This window comes from Tasmannia lanceolata, unplaced genomic scaffold (assembly GCF_043159265.1).
Source record: "Tasmannia lanceolata isolate RefF3 unplaced genomic scaffold, GAP_Taslan_0.1 ptg000015l, whole genome shotgun sequence".
Lineage (NCBI taxonomy): Eukaryota > Viridiplantae > Streptophyta > Magnoliopsida > Canellales > Winteraceae > Tasmannia > Tasmannia lanceolata.
Genome location: NW_027518692.1, coordinates 50730802 through 50747062, shown reverse-complemented (window position 1 = coordinate 50747062; position 16261 = coordinate 50730802). Strand labels below are relative to the sequence as shown.

At 38.1% G+C, this 16261-nt stretch overlaps 2 protein-coding genes across 2 annotated transcripts; one reads left to right on the top strand and one right to left on the bottom strand.

The window, feature by feature from the left end:
* Positions 1-100: 100 nt before the first annotated feature.
* On the top strand, positions 101-7421 carry LOC143892242 (imidazole glycerol phosphate synthase hisHF, chloroplastic-like). The gene is made up of 6 exons (XM_077396712.1): positions 101-335; positions 407-489; positions 800-894; positions 5205-5292; positions 5447-5484; positions 7323-7421. The coding sequence occupies exons 1-4, from the start codon at positions 179-181 to the stop codon at positions 5242-5244; spliced, it is 375 nt and encodes a 124-aa protein (XP_077252827.1). The 5' UTR covers positions 101-178; the 3' UTR covers positions 5245-5292; positions 5447-5484; positions 7323-7421.
* A 1571-nt stretch (positions 7422-8992) lies between these two features.
* Positions 8993-15334, bottom strand: LOC143845904 (uncharacterized). The gene is made up of 4 exons (XM_077354307.1): positions 15036-15334; positions 14863-14943; positions 14526-14583; positions 8993-9229 (listed from the first exon to the last, which is right to left on the bottom strand). Exons 1-4 carry the CDS (start codon positions 15230-15232, stop codon positions 9176-9178), a joined length of 390 nt encoding a protein of 129 aa, XP_077210422.1. The 5' UTR covers positions 15233-15334; the 3' UTR covers positions 8993-9175.
* Between the last annotated feature and the right edge of the window lie 927 nt (positions 15335-16261).

Here is a 16261-nt window from a genome sequence, read left to right as displayed (position 1 = left end):
ACCTGACCCAACCCGGCCCAAGTTAAAACTCAGAAATTTATCATTAAAAAATGTGATTGGGTCGGGTTATAGACTTATAGTCGGGTCGGACATAAGGGTTCCGAGTTTTAACAACAGAAGAGGAAAGTGTGGTTAAAACGAGCGAGAGGGAGAGAAAGAAGTGTGTGTGTCCGGTAAAATGGAGGCGGCTCCGATTTCTTCTAGGTCAATCATCTCTCCAACTCCTTCTTACTCTTCTACTCCTCTTTTCTCTCTACGCCATGAAAGCTGCAGAAAAAACCTCAACCTTCAATCTAAGCATTTCTCTGTCCGCGCTTCTTCCAACTCAGATTCTGGTATGCATCCTTGATCCTTTTTCTTTTATTCATTTATTTTTCCCTTATATTGTTTAATTTTTCCAATTTAGTGGTTACTCTTCTGGATTATGGGGCTGGAAATGTTCGAAGCGTGAGGAATGCTATTCGCTTTCTCGGTTACGATATCAAAGATGTCAGTTTCCCTCTCTACTTCCCTCTTTGTTTTTTGTTCTTCGAATTCGTGTTATATTAGTAAATTCGTTTAATTTTCCCTTTCTACTTACCACAGAAAGGAAATTAAATATTGGGCTCTCTAGTGATTGTTAATTTTTCTTTCTAATAAAAGATAAATAAATTTAAAATCCTTATTACCCCCCATACCAATTTTTCTTTCTAAGGTGCAATTTTATATTCCTATTCGATCTTTTCATGTTTTAAAACTATCTGGGTGACCTTACAAATCATGCTTTATATTGATATGTTGAATAAATTTCCCTTTCTAGGTACAAAAGCCAGAAGACATTGTCAATGCAAATCGTCTCATTTTTCCCGGGGTTGGGGCCTTTGCACCAGCAATGAATGTGCTGAATCTGAGTGGGTAATTTCTCTACAAACTGTCATTCAGTATTTGTTGCATAATTTTTAGTGGTAGTAGTATTATGCTATTTGCATTTAGCATAGCATCACTACCAAGGTTTGAAAACACTCCCAAAGAAAAATACGTTTTGTTTTACAAGCTTAAAACTGTCCAAAATACTCCAAAGTAACAATACTTATCCCTTCTTAGTACTCCTAAAACCGTTGTTTGATCTCAACCATAGGTCACTCTTTATCTCCTAAAATATCTCTGTTTGGGAAACCCTATGAAACCATAATTCCCATTTTGTTTTTGTTCTTACAATCATAAACTCCAATAAAATCAAGGGGTCTTGATCACTTTTTGAAAACTCAAGTTTTTGTTTAACTATAGGGAGGGGAGCACAACTCATCATCCTTCTTAACCACCAACTTGTCTGGCCAAGCCCAATTTAAGCAAATATAATAAATTGTAGTAGACTCCTCTTATTACCAAGTTGTACTACTAATAAGTAATAGAAGGGTCTACTTAATTGTCATAACTGAATCTTTTAAAAATTCCTAAAATAATACAATAGTTGTATTATGGACTTGCACACCATACAAAACTCTTCATCTGTATTACCAAAGCCTTCCCTAAAAATCAGCCACAATCCCTTTAAATCATCGATTTTTTCCTCCAATCCCAGGCGTCACTTTTCCTATTTTCTTTTCATTGACAATGTCTTCTGGCTTTTGTACCTAGAAAGGAAAATTTATTCAACATGTCAATATAAAGCATGATTTGTAAGGTCAGCCAGATAGTTTTAAAACATGAAAAGATCGAATAGGAATATAAAATTGCACCTTAGAAAGAAAAATTGGTATGGGGGGTAATAAGGATTTTAAATTTATTTATCTTTATTAGAAAGAAAAATTAACAATCACTAGAGAGCCCAATATTTCATTTCCTTTCTGTGGTAAGTATAAAGGGAAAATTAAACGAATTTACTAATATAACACGAATTCGAAGAACAGAAAACAAAGGGAAGTAGAGAGGGAAACTGACATCTTTGGTATCGTAACCGAGAAAGCAAATAGCATTCCTCACGCTTCGAACATTTCCAGCCCCATAATCCAGAAGAGTAACCACTAAATTGGAAAAATTAAACAATATAAGGGAAAAATAAATGAATAAAAGAAAAAGGATTAAGGATGCATACCATAATCTGAGTTGGAAGAAGCGCGGACAGAGAAATGCTTAGATTGAAGCTTGAGGTTTTTTCTGCAGCTTTCATGGCGTAGAGAGAAAAGAGGAGTAGAAGAGTACGAAGGAGTTGGAGAGATGATTGACCTAGAAGAAATCGGAGCCGCCTCCATTTTACCGGACACACTTCTTTCTCTCCCTCTCGCTCGTTTTAACCACACTTTCCTCTTCTTTTGTTAAAACTCGGAACCCTTTTTATCGACCCGACTATAAGTCTATAACCCGACCCAGTCCCATTTTTTAAGATAAATGTCTGAGTTTAACTTGGGCCGGGTTGGGTCAAGTTGGGTTCTAATTCACCTAGGACTGAATAGAAAATACAAGTGTAAACAGAACCCCAAGGAGCATTATATGAAGAGGAGCGGCTAGGGTTTACCACTTGTTTACCCTATGAAGAGGAGCAGTTGGGATTTCGCTCCTCAGACGTTTGAGTTGAAAAACATAAGCACGATAAGTTTTTTTGCTGAAGGAAAGGCGCTTTCCTCACTTTTTTGACTGAAATCAACTTGAGCATTTGGCGAGAAAGCAGATTTTCCATGTAATACTTATTACTTTCCCGAGAAAAAGAAGAGAACAGCGGGATTTTATATTTCCTGAGAAAATACACGGTAATTTCCTTTCCAGCACTTTCTTGAGAACAGAAATGAACGGACTCTAAGAAATTCACTAGAAAATTAGACGATGGAGGTTGAGTTTGCATCGGGTGTGCTTGCCAACCAGCCAAAATCGGGTTGAACCTCTAAGATTTGGGTTGAGCCTGCCCGGCCCAAGTTACACCATAACTCTCTGGGCCTCTCTTTGATCTAGGGATGCAACTTGGGTCGGGTTGAGGCCAACCTGACCCAACCCTAGGAACCCAATTTTCCAACCCAACCCGATTTCCAACCCGTCTGAGTTCAACCCGACCCAATTTTCATGCCATTACTTCAACCAAACCACATGGTCTACCATCACCTCGCTCATCGGAGAAGATGGGCCGGATTCCGGTGAAGAACCCATCGGAGAAGATGGGTAGATGGAAATGGGTTGCAGAGGGGGAGGAGGATGGTGAGAAATGGTGGTGGAATTAGGGTAAAAATAGAGGAGGTAGATGATGGTGGCTGCTAGGGAGGTGAGAAGTGTCGGCAATGGGTTTAACCGGATTCCGGCAAGGGACGGTCAGATTCCGGTGCGGTTTGGCCGGAGTTGATGCCGAAGAAGAAGAAATGGCAATGAGAAGATGATGGAAGAAAGAAAATGGCCGAGCCTCTCTCTCTCCCTCCGTGATTTTCCTCTGCAAATGCCCTTTTTTCTCTTCCTCCCCCTCTCTCTCTCTCTCTCTCTCTGTGTGTCTTTCTCCCTCTGAAAAGAGAGATGGCGGTGGAGGAAGTTGGATTCCGGTAGATGATGAAGGACGGTGACGGTGCTCCGGCAAGGAGATCGGAGAAGACGATCGGAGAATGAAAAACCCAAATATCTCTCCCTCCCTCTATCTTTTCTGTTTTTTTCAACGAGAATGAACAGTTCTTCTCCTTTTTTATTTTTTTCGTTTTTTTATAACCTTTAAAAACTGCTGATAACGGCACCCCACTAATTGATGGGCGCACTAAATCTGATTGGCGCGCCCGTCAATTTGTCCTATTATAAATTGGGTTGGCCCGCTGCAGGATAAATCACCCCCCTTTGGATTCGTACTACTCACATTCTCTCGGCTCGTTCCCTGAGCAAACGCGCCCGGATCTCGACGAAATTTTACGGAGACTTATGGGAGACCTTAAGCTACTCCAGGGTTCAATTTGGGACCCCAACTCACTGATTTGACGAGGGCTTCGCACAAACATCGCGAACATGGGTCAGGTCAAAATGGGGTGTCTACAGGTAGGAACATAATGGAGAACATGACCTTGGATAGGATAGAATGAAAGAAAATAATCCACATAGAAGAACTCAACTAGAGCCAGGATTAGAGCCGGATAGATTCCTTTCACATTCTTCATGTAATTTTTCTAAAAGATTCATTTAGCCGACCCCAACTAGTTTGGGACAAAGGCTTTGTTGAGTTGAGTTGAGTGTAGTTCCTGAATGTGCAATTTTTTTTTTGAATGGTGTTCCTGAATTTGCAACTGCTGCATGTATTTATCAGTATTTCTGAATACACAAACTTGCACTTGGGCTTATTCTAAATTTTGTGAATGAAATTGTTGCAACTTTGATGCCAAAAAGTGGTTATAGATATTTTCTAAATTTTCTGTGCTAGCTATTCAAAAAAAAAAAAGAGTTATTTTCTTTGTTACTTTTTGTACTATGCAGGCATGTCCTGTTAAGTAAATATAAAATAACGCTAATTTGTCAACATACAATTGGTTTAATTGAATGCTGATCCCAATCTTCCTGATCTAACCAACCTTCTTCCATTTTCTTTTCCTTGTGCCACTAGGATTTGGGGGCCATTTGGATATGTGGATTTTAGAATCCAGGTTTTAGTTTGAAAGCGGTGTAAAATTCTGGATTTTACAATCCATTATCCTAGATTTAAAGTAAGAAATCCAGGTTTTAGAAATCTCTTCCTCATCCTGATATTTCTAAAACCTGGAAACACGAGACGATCTCCTACTCTCTTGAAGGGCGAGAAATCAAAAAACGACGGACGGTTTCCTTCTCTCGTCTTCCATCCGGGATTTTAAGGAAATCCAAGATATTCTAAAATCCACACATCCAAACAGCCCCTAGTGTTTAATGAAACGAATGTGCCATTGTCAAACAAAGGGGTGCGGAACTGCGGATATCATTCCCATCTCTCCACCAACATATATCACACACACACAGTGTACACACACACATGCACACGCGCGCGCACACACCCACACACACACACACTATTTGCAGTTATTTGTGCATAACGGCATAATCGAACTGTTGGATTTTAATTATTTGGCTATTGGGTTTATAGCATATGTGAATTTTCGTAAGTAGCATCTATACTTGTTCTAAAGCATCAAGCCTACAGTCTTGGTAAGCTTGGGTGACATGGGACTGTTACTATTCTTTTTATTCATATATTTTAAATAATTAGCTGAAGCATCTATACGTTTCTCCCTAATTTTTAGGCGGTGGTTGCAAGTATTGATCCCCGGCGAGTGTACCTGATGGATCCTGATGATGTGGAATTCAAAGCTATAAAAGTTACAAAACCAGGTGCTATTTGCTTTTAGCTTCTTGGAGTTCATCATTCTGTTCTGTAGACACTTTACTTTGACTCTTCTTGTCATGTCCATCCAGTTTCCACTCATTCTCAAGATTTCAGTAGGATAAAATTTCATCGCTATCTTACTTCCTACGCTGATTTCAGGTCCATTGGGAGAGGGATATGCCTGGTACCAGTGCACGGTGAGCCTTTCTTCCTAATATTAATGCTTGTTTGGGCACTATTATTTCGGTGGCAGAGATGATTTTTTGAGTAATCTACCATTCTCATTCTGTCATCATTATCCATGTAGTTTTCTGGGTGTCAATCTAGTCATGTTAATTGATGTTGAAGGACGTGTATGGGAATGCAGTACAAAATGTTCAGAACATAGATAGGCTTGAATTGAGAAGCGCCTCAATTCCTGACACTGATCCGGATGGATCTAGAGCACATGAAGCTCCACACGTGTCTCTTGATGCGTTTTGTGATTTATTTACCTTCTGCACTGCACCTACTACCTAACCTCAATGATTTAGAACATATATTTGTTATTTTAATTAACTCAACTAAGCCTTTGTCCCAAACTAATTGGGGTCGGTTAATGAATCCTTTAGAAATTTTTCATGAAGAAAGTGAACGGATCTACCCGGTTAAAAAATAAATTTTCATGAAGAAAGTGAACGGATCTACCCGGTTCAAAAATGTTCAGAACATGATTATTTTTCACTTATGTTATTTTTATTAACATAAGTGAAAAATAAATTGCACTCTGCTATTCCATTCATGTTTTAAAACACACACACACACACACATACATATATTTGTGTGCGTATTATTTATCTGTGTATATTACTTATGATTACAATAAAAATAATGAAATGGCATAGTGTCCTACCCTAACTATTAATGAATAAATAAATTGCAACATGTATGTCTTATAGCTGATGCTTCTGGTCATGCTGAGACTGAAGTATCAAATGCTTTTTGAAAGATAACTGATGAGTCTGATGTATCAAAATCTGAGATGAAAATGCCGTTCCATGGATAGGCCATCTATCATAATAGTAGCACTTTGTTCTTCAGCTTTTGCTTTGGATGTCTTACTTTTTCCAAGATGCTGTCCCAGATAAAATATTATTCCATCCCAATATCTTAACATTGAATGGTCAACCTGGTTGGAAGACACGTGTCATGCACTTCGTTATAGCGGTTCTTGGCCTTTTCATTGTAATGTGTATTGAAATGAGGGTATTTTCGTTGTTTTTTTTTTATTATTTGAAAAGGAGGGTATTTTTATTGTTAATGAAGCCATATGTTATTACCTGGCTTATTCACTGAATTTAACTGCAATTTGTGAGATATTTCTTTGTAAAAAATATCTCATAAAATTTATTATAAAAAAAGATCTCATAAATTGTAGATGTTTTAAACATTTTAATCCTGTATTTGTTTGATTTGTGAGTAACAAGCCATCAATTTGTAGGTGTATAACAGTCCATATTTATGTTAATTGCGTACTTGAACTACTTTTATTTGACGTACTCCTAGCTGTACTTTTGATCATGAATTGGCAGATCGTAATTGCAGATATAATTTTTGTTCGTGTGAAGTTTACTGTTGTCCAACTGTACTCACATAGTTGTTCAACATCTTCATGGTCACCTTCTAAAGAAAGTCATATTGCTTCCATGCCTTGAGAAAAATTGAGTAGGACTATGTCCATCAAGTTTCATAGTCTGCCTCTTTCATATCATCAGCATAAGCAATGATTCTAGTACCTTTTGCACCTGTCTTCAAGAGAATGCTCTTATGTCAAAGCATTTCGTTTTATTTTCATTGTTTACTGTACACTTCCTCTCCTTCTAAACACTTTTTAGATAGTCCACTTATTTGGACTGCTTTTGACTTTGTTGTTTGTGATGATTTCTTGTCTATATGATGATAAGCTGTAAAATTTACACATTCTTATGTACAAAGGATGCATTTGTACACTTCCTTTGCATCTTGAACACCTCTCTGCTTATTTCTACACAAGCAGGTTAATGGCGGGCGGGAGGGTCGGCCTATTGGAGCTTATGAGCTTGCCAAAGCTGTTGAAGATCTGGGAGCAGGAGAAATATTGCTCAACTGTATTGATTGTGATGGTAAAATGGAGTTCAATTATGAAAATTCATGCTCTACCTATGTTTAATCTGTTCGATTATCAAGTGCCTATTTAAATACTTATTAGGAAACAATAAAAACCCCCACTTAGTGTTAAGTGTTAACTACAAATTACAGAACTCAATTTCATTGTAGATAGCCGATTAGTGAGAAAAGACAAATACTTTTAGACAATCACATTCTCATGAATGGTAACAGTCATTTTACAGCATTTACCCAATGCAACGACCCACTTGTATGGTGTGCAAGTCCATAAATCTGATCCCATCCCAAATTTGAGTTCTTTCCCTTGATCCCATCATGATTGCTAGCCCGTTAACAGCAAGGGGATGAAAGAGGTGCCTTTTTTGGCTCCTCCAAACCATTGATTGTTTCCAATGATGGTCCATTGGATTGGCTGTCCTGATCACCAAACACATCTCCCATGCGTATGGTGCATCATAAATGTTCTCGTTAATCAAAGATGGATCTTGTCAGTCCTTCTCATTGAGAAAATAATTGTAAATGTACCGCTATATCACACAAAATTATTGGTAATTGATTTCTTGTCTTTCTTTTTTCCCACAACACTGTCTGTACAACAAATGCAGATAAACTGGTTGATCGCGGTAACTAGGATGAGTGTCTGAACTCCAAATTATCTAAGAATGGTGCTTTTTCATTGTAGTGAAATGATGAGATTAGTGCAGCACAAGAAAGTTTCAATTTTTCAAATCAACCAACTATTTGATTGTTCCATCCCTGTGGAGGGAGTTTTTACATTGGTACGAATTTCACTTCTAGTTACTTTTCTAAATACTAAACATATGTTGTATATTTTACATCCTCTGGAAACACCTCACTTTCAAGAAAACAAGTACTTCTGCTGCCCTTGCCGCCGGCATTTTCCATCGAAGGGAGGTAATTCTCAGTCAAAATGTACTTTCCGGATCAATAATCTTTATATGGTAATGTTAGTGATCTTAATTTCTATAAAAAGAAAATAATTAGGGGTGCTTTAGGAAACACAATCCATTTCCATCATTCAGGAAGAAAAAAACATAATGGTTAATGTACTTATTGTACTATTTCTCTAAGACATATAAGGGTCATCTGAAGGGATCCTTCATCTATTTTGGGATTTGTTTGTGTTTGCCAAAACTAATATTTTCCCACTGTGATTCTCAAGAAGTGTACGGCACGAGCATACATTCAGGGCATGTTTGGGAACCATGAAAAATTATTCCATTGAATATTCGAGGGCCCAATTATTAATAATGGGTGGAGGAGAGGGAGAGACCTGAGGGCAGAGGATTGGATGAGAAATCCCTAAAAAACGGTGAAAAAAAATACGCTACTTAAAAAATACGCAGCGGTGATTAGCATTAAAAAAAATTGGACAAATCATAACATGCCCATTTTCTGACCATCCGGGAAGGCAGGGTTTACCACACCGCACCTGCAATGTAATCTCATTTTAATTGTACAAGGGTTGTTCGACACAGATAATAAACCCTCGAAAAAGAAGGTAAGATCAATTAACCCATATGCTCTGGTCAGGAAAGATGCAAAAAAGTGAAAAGTTTTGACAGCCACTGTTTTTTTCCCTCACGTTAAGCAATAATACTTAAAAAGAAACAACTTCCATGTCTGAAGAAGGGCTTTCGCAACGTTTTTCATCAACCAAAAATAACATTCTCCAACAACTAAGATTGAAGAACTCCAAAGCATTTTCATTACATGGCCAACTTAATCTTTTTCTTCGGCCTCTTCCTCTTTCATCTTTTTCTCCCACCTGCGCTTCTGAGGAAGTCATAGTTCCCCACCCCATCAAGAAAAAAACAGTGTTAAATACCAGATCAATAAAATTACAATATCAAATTCAAATTACTTTAGAGGTTGCTTCATAGATGACCGAGTTCACCGAAACAACACAAATATATATGACAGCAGGATGATTACATGAAAATATATAAAGAGAAGGGAGATGATAATCCCAGTTCCTTGCTTCGATAATGACACTCCTGTCTTTACTCTACACTTCAAATTGGCTGTTGCGCCTTTTAGGGCATCATAACAGCATCCAACAGTCAATCAGGTGTAAAATAAACAGAAGAGTGCTATTACTAAAATAAGGGACTATGGTTGCCTCTTCTTCTTCGGATTTCAGCCGGGACAGACACCTTTAAGATTTCCACCGAAATTGCCGAAATTTCGGAATTTCCGAAATTGCCACCAAAATCTTGTGATACAAGGAAATTGTTTTTCTGAATTTTACATGATTTCGGTCGAAACCGAAAAATTTCGGTTGTGGCCGAAACCAACATTTAAAACCATGGATGAAGGTTTTAGTAGGATTCCGGCCAAGTAAGTGCACGGTTATGGGCTGGTTTACGCGAGGAAGAGGAGGAAGAACTAGAGAGGATTGGGTTTTCGAAATTTCAACCCAAAGAGATGGTTTGCTTTTTCAATGTCCCGATAACCAGGATTCCAGGGAGAATTTGGTAAAATCCGATGGCCTGAGGCGGAAAGTTACGTTACATGGGTGCCACAGCAGATTTTCCATTTGCAAAAGCGAGTCAACAAAACGATCGGATTTTGCCAATTTCGTGGAAAATGGCCTTTTTTCCATTTCCTTTCCCCCTGAAGTTGGTCAACTGAACATACAGTAAAAGAAAGCCATAGGGAAACCATCTGGCCCAAGAGCTTTGTTTCTATTCATGGAGCAGAGGTATTACTCCCTTGGTAGTCCTCTTTTCCCTTTATAAAACCTCTCAATAGATTTTAATTATATGGGTCGTTCAGCTTGAAAGGAATGCTAGGGTCTTGTTTACAAATTGGAATCACACCAAATGTTTTGATATTAGTTACGAGTATCAACTGGGTGATGTTGAACATGTGTACCGTTTGCACATTAAAGGGGTTTCTTTCTTCCAACTTATTCAACAAAAAATAGGTAGGAGTCATATAGATGCTTTGCTTCTACAGTCACACAAGATTGAGCTAAGCTTTCATAAAGCTGGTAAAATCAGTCCATGATAGATTGGAGTTGAGGGATATTTTGAAAACACTGGGGCTGGACCACTTTCTTATGTTCTTCCCTCTAGAGCTTTTGGGAATTGCAAATGTCATTGAAGTAGAGGTAATAGCTCAATTCCAAAGGTTTTGAGTCAGTTGAGGAATTCAATCCTTGATGTTCTAGGGTTGACGAGAGCTCGCAAAATGTGATTGGATGGTTCAAAAAGTTGTGTCAAACCCTTAGGTGTTTCTTTACCTAGGTTTGCAAGAGGTCCAATTCATGCTTCCTTAATGGCTCACACCTAAGACATAGGAAGAAAACTCAATGATGTACAATCACGAGCATGAGGAACTAAAAGCGTGATTTGTACTTTTTATGTTTTTGTTGGATCAGAATCGTGTCTTTATATATAGCCTTCCCTTTTTTTCCTTAGTATAAATCCCATCTTTTCATTTTTTTTTTTGGGATGGTAAATCTCATCTTTTCATTATTAACAAAGAAAGTGGTTTTGCTTGGTGAATAGGCTAAGACAAAGAATACTTTGATTTCCAAATCATTGGACATGTCACATGTCCTTGGAGACTAGAATATGTAGGTACCAGTGTCTGATTATGCCTAGCTCACGTCAGGTCATGTGATGCTTATAAGATCAAAGAGAGTGGAATGGATAGTAAAAAAAAATTTGAACAGGGGAATGAATAGTAAAATTATGACTGTAGCAGCGAACATGACAGGTAAACATGATCCATCAAGATAACATAGGCTTCAAAAGTAAGTTGATTGATTACACCAATTAGTTTCACTAACTTGATAGGTAATAGACAATGTGAATGCAACCATGACTAAAACACAAAAGAAGAACGCGAAAAGGAAAGGAAGCTTCAGATCCTAGGAAGAAGGTAAATAGACAAGGATGTAGTGAATCCCACGATTGGGCGAGGGCCGAGGGGGGAAAAGATTTTATGCGCTCTGTAAAATTGTAATGACATTTCTTCTCAGCTCATTCATGTGCAATGTTGTTTGACTGAAAATCAACTAAAGTATCTCATGACTCAATTCTCAATGGAGGATCATCCCACAACAGGTACTAGTGAAGGCCTTGAAATCAATTACTCATGCTACATTAACCATTATTATTAACCTCTTCGTAAAAAATCGACCCTTTAACAACACTTCCCTCATATACAATCAGATCTCACACCACTTGCAACCCTGATATGACTTACTGAAGCATACTAGTCAACAAACACATTAGGGCCTTACCAAAATTTGGTCCTGATGATCCTAGAATGAGGACGGAGTTATGGGGAAAAAAATAATGCGGTTGGAATATGGCTTGGTTGCATGTGGTGTCTAGGAAGGGATTTCAACACTACTCGTTTTGTGGAGGAAAAATAACAGCCTAATCATATCACTACAAACATGAGAAATTTCAATCTTTTGATTAATGACCTTAGATTGATAGATCTCCCAGTGGAGGGATTGAAATATACCTGGTCAAACAATAGAAGATCAATGCGGTTGGAATATGGGGTGATTGCACGTGATGTCTAGGAAGGGATTTCAACACTATTTATTTTGTGGAGGAAAAATCAGGGCCTAATCGTACCACTACAAACATGAGAAATTTCAATCTTTTGATTAATGGCCTTAAATTGATCGATCTCCCAGTGGAGGGATTGAAATATACTTGGTCAAACAATAGACCGAGGCTTATTCAAAGAAAAAAATAAGATGGTGCCAAGGAGGTGAAAGATTTTTGGCGTATCAGTTTGATGAACAGTGTGTATAAGACTATCACCAAGACTTTGGCGAGCCATATGAGAAAATTTGTGGGAGCAATCATTTCTCCTTTCCAGGGTGCATTTGTGCAGGGTAAGCATATTCTTGATGGGGTGCTGCTAATAGCTAACAAGTGCTTGGAATCTTGGAAGAGGTTTCTATGATGGTGTGTAAACTGTAAAGGGGGTATGGAAAAAGCCAACGACCAAGTCGGATGGGATTTTGTTGTCTTCTTGACATGATGGGTTTAGTGAGGTGTGGAGACATATATGCGAGAATGCATGCCAAGACCCTCATTGTCCAGGATGATTAATTGAAGACCTAGGGGATATTTCCAGAGTTCTAGGGTTCTATGACATGGTGATCCATTATCGCCATTTCTCTTTACTATTGTTGAGGAGGCTTTGAGCCAAACATTAGCACAAGCGAAACAAGCAGGTTTGAATGTAGGTGTGTCTATTAGGGAGGCCGGGTCAACTATGCATCCTTAATTCGATAATGACACCGTTATTCTCAGTATAGTTGTCCGTGATCAAGTAAAATATTTGCACATCATCGTGAGATAGTTTCAAGGTGTCTCAGAGCTTAGTCAATCTAGGAAAAGGTTTGATGGTGGGGAGCACTGGGGATCAATCAACTCTTTCCTAGTAGGCTAGAATTTTGGTATGTTCTACGTTGACCTTGACCATGTGTTACTCGGGGATTCCATTGGGTTTTGGTATTTCGACAAGTTCCATATGGAAACCCATTCTAGAGGGGATGAAGAAGAAAACTGCGGGTTGGAAGAAATCTTATTTACCACTAGTGTGGCACATCACTCTCATAAAGACGGCTTTGTCTAATTAGCCAGTCTATTACATGTCATTATTCAAAATCTTGATGGGAGTAGCTAAGAAAATGGGGAAACTATATCAGGACTTTTTATGGGAAGGGAATGAAGACAGGGATAGACTCAAACATCTTGCAAACTCGAAGATTAGCAAGATTCATTGATGACTAGGGGTCACGATATTGTTTTATCTCACATCCAGGAGCATTAATGATTTAACCGATAGATTATCTAAGTCAGGAACGTTGAAAGCAAAATTGTATTCAAGGTGGCCTTTGCCCTTTGATATCAACATGTAATCTTCTGTTTTTCTAATAAATTGGTTATCTTCTATATATATATATATATATATATATATATATATATATATATAGCTAGGAGTAGTGGCGATGAACATAACTAGGAAATAAGCCAGTTTATTGTGTGTAGCACCCAAGAATCATGAGAATTGAGATTTTTAAGTGCAAGGACATTGTATTTTCTTGTATCCCCTGTTCAAGAAATTAATTAGCTGATTTGTTGGCTAAGTTTGGTGTCCATCATAAAGCTTTGTATGAGGGACAACCTCTACCCCTAGTAATTCTTCCTCTTCTTAATCCAGTTGTCTTTTCAAAAAGAAAGAGTGCAATTTAACAGGAATCCATCAAAAGCAAGCTTTGTATGAGGGGCAACCTCTACCCCTTGCAAAGCCCTTACTACGTTTAGGGGGGAGTGTGGCTGGGGAAGGCCAACGACTACATGAGGGAGAAGCTGTCGTAGAAGCTTTGCCCCTTGCTTTACAGAGATTGCTATGGTATAATTAGTCAATCTAGTTGCTGCACACACTGATCACACACTCAAATGTTCAAGTGTTTATATTTGGTTATTGCTAAATCAGTTTTTAAGCATTGTGCTAGATTTATTTCCTATTCATTACAATATGAGCCGTTCCCGCTCACTCAAGCTACCCATGGAATGCTCTTAAACATGCAGCTTATTAATCAAACATATGAGATAACCCAACATCTTACTGGTTAAAGTAATTTCATTTTAGTTGCAGGAATAAAGTTCCTTTTATTTTCAATCAATAACGAAAAGATATATGGAAATAAAAAGAAATAAATCAAATGCAAAAAATCATTGAAAACCGGCAGTACAATCCTAAATCATGATGACCAGATTCACCAGAATATGTATCAAAGCAAATGGTTGTGAAACCATGGCCGCTTTATAAAGGTTTAGGAATTACGACATTGATCTAACATAGCAAGAAAATCGTGTTCCTTCTGTTCTCTCTCTCTCTCTCTCTCTCTCTCTCTCTCTCTCTCTCTCTCTCTCTCTCTCTCTCTCTCTCTCTCTCTGTTTTTTTTTTTTCTCCAGTATTAAATTTCTGTGTTGAATATGCATTATTTGAAATTGTGTTCAATTAGGAAAAACGGTAACAAATTACAGGGAAAAAAATAAAAACAAAGTTCGATTGCACAACCGACCTTGTAATCCAATAACATTTGCGGCATTTTCTTCATCAATTCGGCAGTATTCGTTCTCCTGGCATTAATTAAAACAATAAAAAAAAATCACAACTTCGCAAAATATTATACAAAAATGAGGATTTTATAATCCGTGGTTGTAAAATCCTGATTTTTACAAGCTAAAACCTGGTCCATATAAGGTAAAACCATGATTTTGTAAGCTAAAATCTGGATTGTACACTTTCGAGTTTGTAAAATCTAGGTTTTAGCCAATGAATTCCAGGTTTTAGCTTATGAAATCCAGGATTATAAAATCCATGTATCCAAACAGCCAATTAGAAATGTGAAAACGCACTTTTCCGCAGATATTCGATCGCATTTATGCCCTTTCCTCCTGGTCCTCATCTCTTTCCTCGCAGGATCAAACGTCCAATCCCTAAAATTCAAAGATAAAAAAAATTAAAACCCTACAAAAATAGTTACAAGAGAGATAGATAAAATTAGGGTTGAGAAGAACGAAAAACGAACTCTCCGGCGAGGAGGACTTCTTTGCGAAGGCGGGCACGACGACGAGCGCTGATCGCGAGGGGTTTCCAAGCACCAAGCTCCCAATAGCCCCAAACGCCCTTCGAAAGGTTGTCTTTGTATTTCTCAAGCTTCTCTTTCCATGGGTACTGGTACTCTCCTATCGCTTTCACAGCAGACTTCGCTACTTTTCCGGCCATATCTCTTCCCTTCAGGGATTCTCACTTGCTTACCATACTATCTGCACAAGTGATGGGGATTAGAACCTAGAAGACAGAGAGAAGGAATTTTTGTTTTTCTTGTATAGTTGATATCCGCACCCCCAATCTGAATTCGAAATTTCAAATTCCCATTTAGTAGTGATGTTAATTCCAACATATTCATATGATCCTAGTTTATATTAATATTACTTTATTCCATCTGAAGAAGTTATGTATGTATTTTTCTTTTTCAACATTGAAATAATCTCCACAGTCCACAATTGACGGTTTGGATAATCCTATGGGGCGGGCCATATTTTACTTTAATAAAGTGAGGAGTGTCATCATCAGAATATAGTAGTGCGGATAAGATTTCCCTCTGTTAATTGTTAGTCCATGTTTGTTTTGGATTTTGAGAACCGATTGCGACTCAAAAATTGATTATTGATGGCTCATTATTAGTTCTCAAAATCCAAAACAACAAGTTGAGGTCGTCAACTGTTGGTACCATATCAAATTGGGTCAACCCCACCGAACCCAACCCGAGTTGGAAATCGGGTTGGGTCGGGTTGAACCCAGACTGGTTGGAAATCAGGTTGGGTTGGAAAATTGGGTTCCTAGGGTTGGGTCAGGTTGGCCTCAACCCGACCCAAGTTATATCCCTAGATCAAAGAGAGGCCCATAGAGTTATGGTGTAACTTGGGTTGGGCAGGCTCAACCCAAATCTTAGAGGTTCAACCCAATTTTGGCTCGTTGGCAAGCACACCCGATCCAAACTCAACCTCCATCGTCTAATTTTCTTGTGAATTTCTTAGAGTCCGTTCATTTCTGTTATCAAGAAAGCGCTGAAAAGGAAATTACCGTGTATTTTCTCAGGAAATATAAAATCCCGCTGTTCTCTTCTTTTTCTCAGGAAAGTAATAAGTATTACATGGAAAATCTGCTTTCTCGCCAAATGCTCAAGTTGATTTCAGTCAAAAAAGTGAGGAAAGCGCCTTTCCTTCAACAAGAAAACTTATCGTGCTTATG

Bases quoted from the DNA above. Each gene is read 5' to 3' on its own strand.
- LOC143892242 (XM_077396712.1), top strand. From the start codon at position 179: ATGGAGGCGGCTCCGATTTCTTCTAGGTCAATCATCTCTCCAACTCCT. The intron at 336-406 runs GTATGCATCCTT...TTTCCAATTTAG, and splicing joins TTCTTCCAACTCAGATTCTG to TGGTTACTCTTCTGGATTAT. The intron at 490-799 runs GTCAGTTTCCCT...TTCCCTTTCTAG, and splicing joins TCGGTTACGATATCAAAGAT to GTACAAAAGCCAGAAGACAT.
- LOC143845904 (XM_077354307.1), bottom strand. From the start codon at position 15,232: ATGGCCGGAAAAGTAGCGAAGTCTGCTGTGAAAGCGATAGGAGAGTAC. The intron at 14,944-15,035 runs GTTCGTTTTTCG...TTTGAATTTTAG, and splicing joins GAAGTCCTCCTCGCCGGAGA to GGATTGGACGTTTGATCCTG. The intron at 14,584-14,862 runs GTGCGTTTTCAC...AATTAATGCCAG, and splicing joins GATCGAATATCTGCGGAAAA to GAGAACGAATACTGCCGAAT.